Source organism: Melanerpes formicivorus, unplaced genomic scaffold (genome assembly GCF_026170545.1).
Source record: "Melanerpes formicivorus ecotype bairdi unplaced genomic scaffold, bMelFor1.0.p_v2 SCAF_56, whole genome shotgun sequence".
NCBI classification, from domain to species: Eukaryota; Metazoa; Chordata; class Aves; order Piciformes; family Picidae; genus Melanerpes; species Melanerpes formicivorus.
Window position 1 is genome coordinate 2478972 of NW_027142408.1, and position 16126 is coordinate 2495097.

The 16126-nt window shown below is 40.9% G+C and overlaps 1 protein-coding gene across 11 annotated transcripts in view; it reads right to left on the bottom strand.

Annotated features, from left to right (window-relative positions):
* Positions 1–16126, bottom strand: part of UBR5 (ubiquitin protein ligase E3 component n-recognin 5) — an 87118-nt gene that overhangs the window by 39421 nt on the left and 31571 nt on the right. For 7 of the 11 annotated variants that reach the window (XM_068161191.1, XM_068161187.1, XM_068161190.1 and 4 more), the window contains 9 exons: positions 13593–13742; positions 11339–11550; positions 8282–8398; positions 8088–8198; positions 7132–7286; positions 5196–5313; positions 4160–4344; positions 3556–3665; positions 1843–1955 (listed from right to left, as the gene is read on the bottom strand). In XM_068161191.1, coding sequence (XP_068017292.1) covers positions 1843–1955; positions 3556–3665; positions 4160–4344; positions 5196–5313; positions 7132–7286; positions 8088–8198; positions 8282–8398; positions 11339–11550; positions 13593–13742 — 1271 coding nt within the window. The remainder of the gene's footprint in view (positions 1–1842; positions 1956–3555; positions 3666–4159; positions 4345–5195; positions 5314–7131; positions 7287–8087; positions 8199–8281; positions 8399–11338; positions 11551–13592; positions 13743–16126) is intronic. The other 4 variants (XM_068161189.1, XM_068161186.1, XM_068161194.1 and 1 more) reach the window with 3 other exon arrangements.

A 16126-nucleotide genomic window follows, 5' to 3' on the forward strand; every position in this document is an offset into this window, starting at 1 on the left:
CACTCAGCAATATGGTTGAGTGGTGAACTTGGTAGAGTGGGGTTAAGATTAGATGAAGGTGTAGCTAGGTGGACTGTAAAAGGGCATGGCTTCTTAACCCAGGAAATCTTAAGAGCCTGAATCTGCCTGACTGGTTGTGCAGTCTGAACCTCTGAACGCATTCATAAAAGTTACTGTGTATGGAACAGTCAGACTGTTCAGAGTTCAAATCCTCTGTGCTTAATTCAGCTCAAAACAAGCTAGGTTACAAAAATGCCTGTTTCCCAGTGAGCAATGCGAGCTGTTCTAGAGCCTGTAGGGGAACAGTACAAAGAGTAACCCTTCTGCAGGCAGAGGTGCCTCCAGTCTTTTTTATACCATCACACAACTGCTCCAAATTACAAAGAGAACCTCTAACAGGGCATAAACTGTACTTCTGGCTTTAAACTGGGCAGCAGTAGGCAAAGAAAGAATAATATTGTGGCTTTGTCTGTGGGGTCCTATCTGAACTCTAAAGTGCTACAAAACTGCAGAAGGGGAAGAGTGAACGTCTACGCATCACTGGAAAAGGACAGCATGCTTGCTGAAGGAAAAAAAGAGCATCTCTGCCATAAATGTCTGGTCCAGAATAGACTCAGCACTACAGCTCTAGTCAGAAGACAGCCCACTTAGCAGTTTTAGTACTTCAGTGAAAACACCAGCATACAAAAATTGAAGCTCTCCTGTATTTATTACAGTCACTTGATGCAACACGCAGACACCTTCACAACTGTGTGCAGAAACACTAAGCCAGCCTCTGTCCTGAGCACCTGGGCACTGAAAACAGGAAGGACACAGAAGGACAGCAGGTGCTTTCCCAAAGCTGCTATGAGAGGCAAACAACGGTTCCAGCAACTTTAATGGACCTCAAACCTTGCTGACAGAAACTGAAGTGTTCCAGTGAATTAAGTTGCTCCGTACTCCCTTTTGCAGAAATGGCCTAAACTTGACAATGAAAATTCATTGTGGGCCTCCTCTTTTCAAAGATACTGCTCAAAGCAATTTGACTCCAAGACAAGTAAACCCAAATTAAACCCAAGTGTTTCCTGTTGGACAGTTATTCCCATTCTGATAACTCTTTTTTATCTTCTGTGAATCAGGTAGAAAGCAATTCAACCTCTGATTTTGTGGAACACCTTTAATGGCTTTCCCGTTGCTCTCACTTTTGAAGAGCACAGCAGAGAGCTGTCTAGATGACCTAATCCCTCCTAAGGTCACACAACAATGCCAAAGGAGAAAGCATTTTTCTTTAAAGTCAGAGCAGAAGTTTACAGTATCACAGTATCACCAAGGTTGGAAGAGACCTCGAGGATCATCGAGTCCAACCTGTCACTACAGACCTCATGACTAGACAGATAAGAGAAAAACTACAAGGTCCAAATGAACAGTTTTGCTCTGGAGTAATAAATCAAGTAACTTTAAAGTCCTATTAATGAAGCATATAAATTCTAATCAAAACATTTCTGCTCTCTCCTTGCCCAAGCACAAGATTCACCCAAACCTTCAACTGAAGTAAATGCAGAAGTCAGGCACAACAGATGCAACTCTTCACAGTCTCACTGGGATAAACTTACATCTGCTTTTCTTAATACTGTAGTTGAACTTCAAGAACCAGAATGGTAGTTTTAAAGATTCATCCCATTTCATTCACAACACAGTCAGTCTATTATTTGTCCAAACCACAATGATAGTGGAAACGACAAAATTCACATCTGTAAGAAACAAGCATCCCTAGAACTGTAACTCTTCTGAACAGCTTAGCTAAAAGGAAAAGCTTTCTTCCCTCCCCCTCAAAGGTGGTGAAATTGTGCATTTGAGACAAACCTTGCCAACAGGAACATTCTTAACATCTTCCACAAACACAACTTCCCTCAGAGACCACTGCTCTTCATTCACTTTCTCCTCCTCTTTTGGGGCAGGAGTAGATCGTCGTCGCTCTGAGACAAAAAAAGAGACTTGAAATACTTCATCAAAGCAACAAAACACAATGGTCAGTAAAGACCAAAATACACTCAAGTAAACACCAAATATCACCACCCCCACCCCCACCCCCCCCCCCCCCCCAAACAGACTGTTAAAGGTCAAATGCAGAAATTAGCAAGAGGACAAGACTAAATCAGAGCTACCTACTGGTACCTCATGTCACTTCCTCATTTTTCTACACCACTCAAGAACATTGAAGCAAACTAATCACAATATAGAAAACTGGTTTGGTAATGCTGGTATTTGTGTTGTAAGTAAAGACTCTGATATTTTAAGACCCCTCATTCAGCCCTGCCACAGTGCTTTATATATCAACCATTACCAAAAAAGTTCTGCTTGCCCACTGCATGTCGATTTTTTGGGTGAACATCTAAGAGGAGCATCAAATAAAGCAGAAAATAGCTCTTTAGGCTAATAGCAGTTGCAAGACAGTTAGATTTGCTGCTAAGAGAACATATCTGGACAGTAACTGTAGTACACCCAGAATCAAATTTAAGTATGCAACATGGCTAACCTAACACAGGAACTTTTGATCTCCTCAACTGAGTATATAGTGTAATAAATATTATTGACATATTTAAAGCAAGAAGTAGGGAACTCCTAAGCTCTGAAGCTAATTTCAGACACTAGTTTGAAATCCAAAGCAAAACCACAGCCAGTGACAAATTACAGCTGAAAGAGCTGGAAAAGAGGAGAAAGCAGCAGCAGAAGACTGCACTAGTAAAATTGATTAGTGCTGCAGATCTGAGCATATGAGATTCTCAGTCACTGGACAAGGCATTTGGCTCCCTGGGTGAATGCTTCTTAAAACTGCAGCATGCAAACAATTAGAAGCAACAAGAGCAGAAGTGAGATTGCTTGAAAGTGATGGCATTTTAATTAACCCTTTATAAATCTCTTGGTTTAAAGGAGAACAAATGCTTTACTTATGGGAATTGTAATGCAGCCTCTTCAGTTTTTAGGTACAACTTGTACTATAAGACTTCTCCCTCCCACTGCTTTTGTATGCTAGTAAAAAATGCCTAGTTTTAGATATTTTATGTAACAGATGACAAACTACTGCCTTAGGCACTGAAGTTCATCTACAAGGCAAGCTGTACACGAACAGTTTCATCTTAAAGGGAATTTTCCAAACCAAGTTCAATTTCTGGGCTGTAAAGAAACTCACTATCACATTGCAATCCATCACAACTAACTTTACTTCAGAGTTCCTCCTGATGACCTCCTGAAATATACTTCTAAGAACTGTTCTGCTTGCTTAGATACACCTTACATCAAGTAGTCACTGCTTACACCAATACCTTTAAATTTAACACTGACAGTTGTGTGAGGTGTCCCTGGCCATGGCAGGGGGGTTGGAATTGGATGATCCTTGAGGTCCCTTCCAACCCTAAGAATTCTATGACTATCTACAACCTTTACATACATTGCAGTTCAGACTGAATGACCCAAAAGGATTCTGAAATGAGCAGAAAAATCTTTGTACAGTGTCTTTTATGAAAGCTTCTTAGCAACACAAATATTCTGTGTTACTACAAGCTACACATTACTTACTATATGGCATTGATGCACTGCTTGCTATTGAGGATGCATCACTACAAGTGGAAGCTGGGGATGGTGGAGGACCCATCTCAGTTTTCACTGGTTCCTGTTTGCTTTCAGGTCTAGAATAAAAGATGTTACTTAGAATGAAGAAAAATAAAGGTGAAATGTTTCCTGTTTCAATAGGCAAAGTGTCAGTGTGTTCCTTCAATAACATTTTAATGAACTGACTCCATAGCTGTGAAGCACCATCCTCATTGGAACATTTAAGAGACAACTCTCAAGTCCATTTTTTTCAAGTCCCTCATTGCCATGAAGAAGAGCCTGGAAACAGTTAGTTCCATAAACCACTATCAGTTCAAACACAAAATCTTGGAAACTTTAAGAAACACAGCAGCAAAGTCTTGATTGAATCTGGTTTCATACAACCAAAGATGCCTTTCCTGCAGGGAGCATTTCTGCACGCTCAGCAGAGTTAACAAGGAAATCAGAAGGTGGCAAAAAGTTCAAGCTTACAAAAACCTGACCTTGATTCCTTTCAATTTTGACTCAGTCATCAATTCCATAGAGTATTATTCTGTGTGTGTGTGTATGTGTGTGTGTTCTCAGCACTTACTTTGCCTCAGTAGTTTTGCTAGCTTTCTCCATGTTCTTCAAGCTCTCGGGTGACCGAAGCTGAAATCGGCAGCTGTCATTCATGTTCCAAACAGATTCCATTAGGACACCCACTTTAGGAATTCCAGCACTGATTGAAAAAGCAACTGCTCCAGCATGATAGAGGGGGTTGTTTCTTAAACACACCTACAGAGAGAAATATTACTGAGAACAGTGGATTGTGCTGAGGGAAATGGTATGTAATGGTATCTGCATGCATTTTCTTGGTGACACATATACTTGCCTAAAAATCAAAACAACTTAGGGAGCTAGAGGCATGTCAGCAAGATGTACTATCACTTTGCTAGGAAAAAAGAGGCTGCTGCACAATTCACAGCTGAAAGCAACAACCCCAGCAGTAAAACTACTTAATATATAGTATTTTGATGCTCAACTACAAAAGGATCAACCCATCCAATAACAAAGCGCATTGCAGAGTTGATTAAGAGCAGACTGGGAAGCAACACACTCCTTGGGAAGAAGCTGTTTTGTCTCATACTGGTTCTCATATTAATTATCACAAAGAATCCTACATCTCTGTACCAGCTGCTAACTTTTTTTGCTAAATGCTTCAACCCCAAAGTCTATCCTGCTGCATAAATAAATCACAGCTAGACTCTAATATTGCAGACACTTAACTGCCAGAGCATGTACAAAGCCACGTGCTCTACTGGGAATTGCATTTCTGTACTTCAACTTGCTCTCAAAACACAGAATCAGTACAGCAGTTAAAACACAAGTACTTGGTACCAGTAGAGCTTATTTCTCCAAGTCTGAAGCAATAACCACACCTGTAAAACAGGAGCAACACTAGCAGGACACTTCAAATTTACAGTTACAGAATTAAAACCTACTATTTGAATTCCCTAACAATTGATATGCCTAACAGCTGTAACAGGAATAGAAGTCATTTGGCTTTGTTTGTGGGTTTTTTTAAAGCAAGCTGAAAGCTTATCACATAGCACTGTGAAAATGCCAGATGGGACAGTTGCACTTGCCTGGGTTCCAACAGTTATGTTTGGCATAGAGGAGATACCAGCACTCGACTTCGGCTTTTTATTCTTCGCTCTGGCTTTTTCTAGCATTTTCTTCCTTTGGCTGAAAGGAACTACACCCCTGCAGGGGAAAAACAACACACACACATTAATTTTTAAAAGGCTATGAAATAAATGCCTTTTTTTGGGTAACTTTGAACTGTTTATTCCTTAAGGTAGTCCTTATCAAACATCTACGTCCCTGTGCCACCTCCTCCAAAATCTCAAGGCACTGTAGAAATGACATCCACTTCTATATTCATCTCCACTATCAAACATCTAAGTCTCTGTGCCACCTCCTCCAAAATATCAAGGCACTGTATAAATGACATCCACTTCTATATTCATCTCCACTATCAAACATCTAAGTCTCTGTGCCACCTCCTCCAAAATCTGAAGGCACTGCAGAAATGACCTCCATTTCTATATTCATCTCCACTACCCAAATTCATCTCAACTGGCCATTTATTAGGAGAAAAAGGAAGATGTTGCTTCCAAATGTTTTTACTTCTAGTCCAAAATGCTGCAAGACCTCTGTTGCAGATGGCATGCTCCAGTCACAGCTTTCAAGCTGCAAAGTGTCCCCTCAGAACTTGAGGATATCTTTCCCATGAGTAGTGATAATTTCCAGAATTAGCAGCCACTGGACAACAGGATAAGCTTTTTTTGACTCTTCAAACTATAGAAGCTTCACTTTCTCTATGGAGACACACAATTCTACTGAAGTATTTTCCAGAGTTATTAAAACTTAATGAGGAACTTGTTTATAGAATCCATTCTCAGTGGTCTGATTTCCAATTCGTCATCAAGTAGCCTAGAAGCTACTTCAGCTTTTGGCATGCTGGGTATTGTAATGACTCCTGACAATGCATACTGACAATGCATTAGTAAGCGTCAATGAATTCACTCCAATGAGAAATTAACATCAGAGGTCTGCTGGGACTGCTATAGGAGGGGGTTGCTTGTTTTGTTGTTTATTTAAACACAGGCTTGTTAAATATTTCAGAGTGTTTAGAAGTGTTATAGTTTAACAGAAAGCTCCAGAAGGAGCACGTGAGGTTATTTCTGTGGTGTTTAAGGTCTGGAAAGCAAACTCAGAGATCAAATCTTCTAACAGACCCTGACAGAAGAACATGGACATTACATGGGTGAGCTTGTTCCATACTTATAAGAAAGGCCTGAAATGCAACCTCTCCTATAGGGACAAGCTGCATGAGTTGAGGTTGCTTGGCCTGGAGAAAAGGCAGCTCTAGGGAGACCTTAGAGCAGCTTTCAGTACCTGAAAGGGGCCTGCAAGAAAACTGGCAGGGACTTTCTACAAGTCCTTGCAGTGACAGGACACGCAGCAATAGACTGAAGCTTGAGGAGGGCAGATTTAAACTGGGTACTAGGAAGAAATTCTTTACAGTGAGGGCGGTGACACACAGGAACAGGATGCTGAGGGAGTTTGGGGATGTCCCCTCCCTGGAGGTGTTTAAGGCCAGGTTGGATGAGGCCTTGAGTGAAGTGATCTAGTGGAAGGTTTCCCTACCCATGGCAGGGGGTTTGGAGCTAGATGACTGTCAAGGTCCCCCTCCAACCTAAACCATTCAATGAATTCTATGAATAAAGAAAGTTATTCTCTGATGCTGGGTAGTACTGATGTATCTGAATGCTAAAGCACTTAGACACGCTTCCTGAAAGAATAGCCTTAGACTCTAAAAGGTGTTATAACTGGATCCAATACCCTTAGGCAGCACAGAAGAGAGTAAATATACTTTAAAAACGGAATCTAAGCACAAGTGCAGAGTTAAACTCAGCACAACTGCAGTTCAGGAGTTTTGCAGGGCTTCTCAGAGAGAAGGACAGGAAGACAGCCAGTGGATCTACACTGTTGTACAAACCCACAGCATTTACTCACCACCAATACAAGTTGTTCTCTAGCTGAGCACATGTGTAAAGAGCACAACAGTGTAAAGAAACTATCCGTTCTCCCTGAAGCTCCGAGTACGTCTGTGCAGTGTGCTCCAACTTAGAAGCTACAGAGCTTAAAGTTTCATCTACCCATGTAGCAACCTAAGGGAAGAATGGTACAGAGGAGGGGGGCAGGGGGGAAGAAAAAAAGGAAAGTTGCACCTGAATGAAGCATTTGCTGGTTTGGAAAGGAAAAAACAAAACCAAACCAAAACCCAACCAACCAAATCCAAAATAAAACATCAAAACCAAACCAAACAAACAAAAACCCACCACAAAACAAACCACAACAAAAATCAAAGTTATTCCCTTTGGGATTTTACCCCCTGCTGCTACCCTTTTCTTCCCCAGAAAAGAGCACTTCAGGAATTGTTTGCTTCCCCTCTGTTTCCAGCCCCCAGCAAAAATAAACCAAGGTTAAATATACATGCACACACATGTAAGTAAATAAATATATATAGTAGAGATGCATATACTTTAATCAATCAGTTTTGCATTCACTCATGACAAGGCAGGAAAGCATATTTAGGTAACTTATTCTCCAGCACTGAAAGCTTCAATGTCTTTAACTTTTCTAGTAAATATTTACTGAATGAGATTTCCTAGTCCTAAACCAAGCTGAGTTTCTGCTGTAACAGCAAAAAGTGCTTCAGATAATCAGCTCAAACAGGTATCTCTGCACTGTTTCCGCTGTGAAGCTGCCAGATTTGTTTCTCTCTTTTTGCACTTTTACACACCACCACTCAGATTTGCTTTGCTTTTCCACTTTTCCTCTATACAGACGGAAGGAATGATCCAATTAAGTCCTACCGCTGATGAAGCTGAAGAATCAACTTCTCTATATAGCCCTGCAACTGGAAAACTCAGCTTAGACAAATGCAGCAGGCAGCACACATCTCATACCTTGTTGTTTTCAGTGGCAACAGTTGCTCTAATACTATTGGCAGAAAGAAGCACTATCTTTTCATTGGTCAGTCCCAGGAACATGGCTCGTGGATGATGGAGTGAGGGATTCTTTGGAAATAAACAGAACAAAAGTTGAGAGAGTCAAGGCATACCAACAATTCTAAAGGCAAGCAATTGAAAGTGTGCAGTACCTGTGCATTTCTGTAAGGCTCTGATTCACTCCACTTCCATTGGTAGAGTTCTCCTTTACTGCTAACGGCCACGAGCTCAGAATATAGAGCTCCAATAGAAATAAACTTTGTTCCATCCTACAAACACAGAAAGATGAAGTCTAAGACAGCAATATTCCAAACACATACACAAATAAAATAAACCAGCTTGTAACTGGGAAGCTTTTTTCAGGGAATGTTGAACTTGAAAATAAAGATACATCCAGCTGTCTCAAGCTCAGCATGCCCACAAGCGTGCCCACAATCACACTAAACAGAAGGGCTCCTGACAGGCTAAGGGGAGAAAGCAATCAGTGTCATTTTCTGAAGTTTATCAGTAACATCCAAAACAATTAATTTGGCCACTTTAATAAGAGCTTCCACAACATTCTGAGAACACAGCACTGTTCATGGAATTAAAGATAGGAAGATCTCTTCACTTCTGACATTTAAAGAAGTTTCCCCCTGAAATGCTGGCTTTTTGAAATGCCCAAGGAAGCAACATAAGCCCATTGCCCCACTCCTAAGAACAGTCATGAAGATATCTTCCAACTACCCAAAAAAATCAACTAGCAAACTGACTGCCTTAGGAATCAAACTATTCTCATTGCTCACTTCTGTCATCTAAATGCTGCAGGACTCACGTTACATATACCTCCATGAGGCCAAGGATGCACAAACGACATGGCAGCTCTGGTTCTGGAACCCAAGTCTTACATTTTCAGCTACAAATTCTCACTTGAGACCAGAGAAGATAATGCAAATTGATGACAAAAATCTCAAGTCTCTCTGCAGCTAAACAGAATATACTGACTGACTTGAACAAACCAAAGGCTCAGCCTGAAATTCACAACAGCCTAGAAGGCAAAAAGCCAGGCATACTTTGCCATGCTATAACATGGCTCTGACATGGCGTAAGAGTGATATGTGGCAGTGTAAACTAGAAGTACCACAGACCAAGACTTGAACTATTGGAAGAATTAGTTCCTTGATCTGAATTCTTGAGGTAAGAAAAGGCTCTGCTTATTTAGTGGAGAAAACTCTGTACCTATGCAATGTCTCAACATCTCAAACTGTGGGTGAAATTGATGTATTTGGCAACACTGTTAGCTTTACAGAAGTTTCTTCCCTTTCCTCTCAGGCTGGTATTTCATCTCACAGAAACACAAGCTGACCAAATACTACACATCAAAATAATGACAAATGAAGGAAAAACATTTACAAACAAGATCAGGTCTTTGGTAGTGGTTCCTCACATCCCTTCATCTCTCTCCTAGCTAACTGTCTGTTCTATTAACATTTCAAGATCTCCTTTTCAATTTCAAAATGGAAGAAACATCTCAACTGACCTCTCAGCTAAATCACCTCCCCCAGGACTCACCTGATAGAATTACTACTGGAAAATACAACTGACAAAACTTCAGTGGGGCTGCAGCAGGAAAGGTGCAGAATAACTAACAGATGAAAAGTTTAACTACTTTGGCCTTTTTAGTGAGGCATCTTCACATTTAGCTGGAGGCCAGGGTTCATGAGTGCATATGCAAACTGGTGTCTTGGAAGGAGTTCAGGGTGTTTAAATTAAATAAGCATGCAATTAGATATCACAACAAATTCATTCCATAAAAGATGCCCAAGGAAGGCTGCAATCATTGTCCCAGGGCAAGATCTGTTGAGTTTAAAAATAAAGATCCATCCAGAAAAGAGACAACACTGTAACTTCATAAGCAAGCTTCAAGGAGAGAGAAGAAGGGTTAACACACCTGAAGTAGGGAAAACAAATCAGAAACCCGCAATGGTAATAACAGACATAGCAGTGTAACCAAAACACAGAAAAGGAGATAAAAAAGGTATGTTACCATTCCAAATTTAACCTAGGCTTGTGCTTTGATGCTAAAACCCCTGAACTCTCTATCTAGCTAACCTAGATGATGCTCCCATTCTACCACTGTGACAAAACAAGAGGAACAAAAGCTGACAGTTTTCACTGATGCAGAAGTTCATGGTTACTGGCTGAAAAAAAAAACCAACAACATCAAAGATCTGGTTGGGAAACCCAAACATTAGACAACCATTCTTTTAAGTATCCTAGTGCCTAGTTTGATGCCCAAATGAAGATCATTGCAGCTAAAGGTGAGCTACTCTAAGCATAAATAAGGCTCTAAATTCAGCTCCTTCTTCAGGCTCTCTACCTGTATTTAGGCTGAAAGGAAAAAAAAAAACAGAGACACACAAAAGGAAGTGTGACATATCAAAATAGCAGCATCAGAGATACTGTGGACAGGCAGAAATGGGAACACTAGAAAGACAACTCCATTCCATAACATTTGGTCTAAGAAAAATAATCACATACATGTTTTCCAGGATCTTTTTTGGTTTGGGCTTGTTTGGGTTTTTTCAGTCATTTCCCCAAGCACCTAGGTAAGTCATAAAGTAATCTACAGATATCTAGCTAGCAACACATAGCTGGTATTCCTATTATTCTTATATCTGATGCAGGAATTACTTCTTGCCTTGAAAATGGAATGAAGATTACAAAGGAAAGCAGCTAATCAAGGCTGGAGGGATCATGAAGGAGCAGCCAACACTCATTTATTGATCAACTCTCAAGACATCTCTGAATAAACATCACCACTGCTGCTTAAAAGCTTGATCCACGCCAATTGAAAGTCTCTGAGAATAATCAAAAACGTATTTTAACAAAACAGCTGAAACTGTTTCATGAACTTCCCGTTGCCTATCAAATGCTTTGAGCACCTAAGTGAGAAAAAAAAAAGAGAAATAGAAAGCCTCAGCCTAATAAGAACTACAGAAGTGTCTTCAAAAGATGGAGGAGAAAATTAAAGGGTAACAAGAGAAGTGCAGCTGTAAGGCTTTATTTGTCGTTTTCCCAAGTGCATAATGAAGAATCTGCTTTATTACAGCCCCTCACATGAGCTAAGCTGTGACCCTGAAGGAGAAAACACAGAGCCTTTATTTGGAAAAAACCAACAGCTCCCACTGCACAGCATGCAAAATAAACAAAGAAAGAATCATCAGTACCTTGTCTGGCCACCACTGCAAGTCTTCTCCCAAGGAAACGGGGCTTTGCACAGGTGTATTCTTCTTGTCCAGGTTTGGTTCCCCTTCCTTACTTGTAGAGCCTCTTTCGTTATCAAATGAGGCTCCATCAAGCCACCTTCGCTCACGCAAACGTAAAACGGACTCACGTTCACGCAACAGCTCAGAGTCTCTCTCTAAGGGAAGAAGGAGAACTGGTATGCAATTGGGTCACACCAGTGGGATAAAAGTAAGCCACTCTCTAGTAAAGACCCTTCAGGATGCAACTAACAGCAGTCAAATCTACTCACAAAGATTAACAATAAACTCCTGACATGCAACATTCAACATATTAACCCTCTCCAAGCACATGTACTTGAGAATCACTGAACACCTGAATAAGCTTCAAATCAAGAGCTGTGACACTTTTGTACACTAGCACAAAATGCTAAAGCATTTTCACTGACATCAGAAGAGGTCAAACACATTTAACATTGCAGTCTGAAGTTCTAGAGTACAATCAGCAGAGTTTTCTAGCGTGGTTTTATCAATGCAGTACCAACCACCAAATAAAAACCTAAGTCTGTAGAGTCTGTTAGTTATCTTTATGCAAACCAAAAAAGAGCATTTATTAGAGAGCTTCATAACAGCTGCCATAAAACCCCAAAACAAACCAACCCCCCCCCAAACAAACAACAAGAAAAAAGAGGTTGGAAATGTTAAAGAAAGCAAGCATTACAAATAATAATTAACCAAAAAAAAGCTATCAGACATGTTTGCTAATCCAACCCCTTTTGTTCACAGCCATATTCCACAGGACTGTGCTTCAGAAATTAAAATGTAGCTGTTTGGAATAGATCAAATGAAAACTTGTAAGAGTCAGGCAAGTTTTTAAAAGGAACCTTTTAGGAAGATGTTCCTCCCCAAAATGCTTCCCCTCCAACTGGCCTACAGACTGTCTAAAGCCAGTACTCTGCAGCTCACTCATGCAGCTCCATTTTTTAACTCAAGTAATGAAGCTAACTTCCCAAGGAAAAGAAGGATTATGAAATTCTTGGTAACATCTTATATAGAATAACCTTAGGAAAGGGGAAGAGAAACAACAAAAAAGGAGGAGGAGGCATTTAGAAGGAGTTATGCCAGATGCTGAGTATTTGTACATGCACTTAATGCATTCAACCTGCTAAGCACTTCATTTATGCTCCCCAAAATCAAGTGGAATTGCAAGTATGAGATGACCACATGATTGTCTCATAGGTTCAACAAATTATGCCAAGCCTTGGGGTTTTTTGCTGGGTGAGAAAATGGGGAAGTATCTCCAAGGCAAGCGTGACAGCTTGTCTGACAGAGTCCATCCAGCACGGTATTTGTTTCTAGCAAACATCACACTGACCCCTGACAATTTCCTAACAGGAACCTCTGTGTTCAGCAATTAATAAAAACATGTGGATGCAAGGCAATAAACTGGACTGAACAAACAATCACAGCAGAGGTTGGATTAACAGTTTGGAAATCCTCTATGCATTTGTGCAACAGCTCCAAAAAGAGAGGAATTTGCTGCATGGTCTGTTATAAATCTTTTCAGTGGAATTAAAAAACCAACCAAACAACAATAGAAAAAAGCAAAATGCCTTAACACTGCTCAAGGAGTTGGTTTTTTTTCCCCCCTCAGCTGTTAACAGTGATCCTTATCCAACTATAAAAATGCTTAGGAAAAACAAAAAATTAGCATTTTTTCTCCCTCCTGAGCATCTAAAGCACCTTGTTCCATAGAGGTAACCTCTGCCATGGAGCAATTAAGGAAATGTGAAGAACAGTGAACAAAGAGCAACTCAAAAGAAAGGGAAAAGAAAGAAAATGTTAAGAATGCTGCATGTCATCAGCTCCTCATTGTTGAGCCCATTTAAACCTCTGCAATTCAGTTGATGTATTAGTGGGTACTTATGCTACTCTTCATTTCCAACTTGGCATGCAAAAATTTTACACCACCTTGCAACACACCAGTGATCAACAATCAGATTTAAACCATACTGCTGGGAAGGTTCTTGCAGAACTTACCTGCTAATATTCAGGCTTCATTAATAATTTGGATAAGCCAGTAGCAGTGGATTTGTCCACTCTGTATTTGACAACATAGCACAGTCTACTTTTGCATTACATCAGAGTCTAAACCACCAGTGTGTACTAGCACTAGCTTTCATTTTTTTTTTCCCCCACAGCAAACTACTTATTACAAAGAAAAAAGGTGCAAAATTACCTCTGGATGAGCCTAGCCTGGAAAGTGATGAGCGCCGAAAGGATGGATAACCAAAGTAACTAATATCTTCTGAAAACATAGCATCAGCATCAATAATGACACTTGGGTGAGCAGAATGTATGTCAGCATCCAGAAGAGACATAAGATCCTCTATAAGAGGAGACAAGGGTCTTAAGTGAATAATCAGCTACTTAAAACATCAGCTAGAGAGACCATCAACTAAACAAATATCAAAACACAAGAAATCCTGGCTAGTAAGTGAATTTCTGCTCTTCAGATTCACCAGTGCAAACTCATGAGCCTCCTATGCAACCACATTTGCAGTCCAGCTTGGCTGTCCAGGGAACAAAACCGCTTTCCCTACAAGAACTGCTCTGTCGCTTAACTATCCACCTTTCCCCAGCAAGACTTGCCCCAAACACATTTTGCTGTAACCCAGAAATTCAGACTTCAGCCTGTCCCTGGGAAGAACAAAGCACTAGGGTAAGAGAGGTACATATACAGAGCTGTGCACACACGCTCACGCACGGAACACACGGCTCCGGGGAGGAGACAGACTCGGTGGCCAAAGGTGGCCCTCATGGAGCCGGGTCCTTGGTGTTCCTGCGGGGAACATTTCTTCTACAGTGTTGTGTACTTGTTCACTACAAAGGCTAGCTGGCAGCACTCAGTACAAAGCTTTAAATGGGAGCTACATTAAGAACAAGAAGAGTCAGCTGGAAAAGCACCATTTTGTAATACCACACAGGTAAAAAAATAACACCCAAACCTGACCTTAAATCCTGTGACCTCCCCAGCTTCTATGATAGAAAACCTGAGTTACTCCGAAATAGTGTTCACCATTAAAGCATTTTCTTCCTACAGCTACTATCCACACACCAGACACTCCTGTGAACTCATGTAATTCATTGAAGTCAACAACTAAACCTGAATACTGTCTTGCTGCTACAGGAAGGGCAGTCCTACCTCCCTCCTACATCCCTGTGGCAAGGGCCTCCTTAGTGAATTTAGAAACCCCACCTTGCACAACTAGTGCATTTACCTGGCTTGAAACAATACTTCCTAGGGTACAGAAGGAAGGTGGGAAGTAGTGTTCAGACTGATTCCATTGGGTAGTCAAATAGAGCCCCTCAGTGCCTCACCACATGCAGCAAAGCCAAAGGAGACAGTTCCACCCCTTCCCAAACTACCTATCTAAATAAATAAATAAAACCAGGCTCCCCAGATTAGATTTCAAGTAACCCATACAGGCATACAAACCTCACCACCATGCAAGGGAATGACAGGATAGCTCCTTCTGACAGCAGGACAATCTCATCTGCTCAAACCACTGACAAAGCTAACATGAGGCTACAGGCAGAGGCCCTTGAGGAAGCACAGGAGTACATATGTGTACATATGTACATATGATTTCATCACATCCAGCTCTTAGCATCTACCTCTCAACTGCAAGCATGGAAAAAAAGGTGGCTAGAAATCAAGGACTGAAGTTAAATAAAAGCATTCTTAAGAGCAACAAAAGAAGGTATGCAGAAGCTAAAAAGGAACCAAAGGCCACACTTAACATGAGGTTTGATTCACTTAACTGTTCCACTTACTGATATTAAGATAATTAAGAGACTTCCACATCCCTGCACATCCTTACATTTCTGCACTATGCCCAGGAAACATAAGCACATAGCAACTACTACCAGCTGGCCCCACGAAACCAGCGCTGTAACTAGTGAGCATTGTGGATTTCACCGCAACCAGAGCTGCCCTAAATCAGGAACCCACGCAAGGGCACACCATTGGAGACTCAATGGTTCAGGCAGGACCTTTTGAGAAGTCATCCTCCACAGACTGCTTGGAAATCCTTGATTAAAACTTTGCATTTGGTGAACAGGCTGTGCCTTACTAAAACACTTCAGATGACTCAAGAGTGGCCTTACCTTGCCTGCTACATTATCTATTTTCCACTAGCTTTCTGCAATGACGAAGCTGCAGTACACCTCACCTTACAAGTGTCAGCTTCTAAGTACCAGACTTCAAGGGCTGGAAACACAGCACTGACTATTTTATCTCTCAATATTCACACATTGCTCCTCTTCCCTCTACCCACACCCACCACAATCATCTCTTCCTAGGTAAGCTTCAGCATCTCTACAGTCTAACAACTTGTTCTCGTTTTCTTCTTCACTTTTTTTTTGTCACTATTCAGCCAAAAATAGATTAAAGAATATAAAAAGAGTTGATCCCCTCTTAGGAACAGGATTGGCCAGTACAGAAAAAAAGCTGTGTTCCAAAGGGACAGTATGTTGAGCTCTTTTTAAGGTAAATTAAGGCAGGAATCTGTTTAACAGAAAATACACACTCATTTCTGACACACACCCCCTTCCCACCATGTTAGACATCTTGAGCTTAGCTGTGTTTCCAAACAGGAGAGTAAAACTTCAAGCCATCAGGCCTAAGAACCAAAACTTGGAAATCCTGGAAAATTGGGTTCTGGCTAAATGTGCACTAAGACGAGTGAGGGTATGAAGCTTTTCCTTACT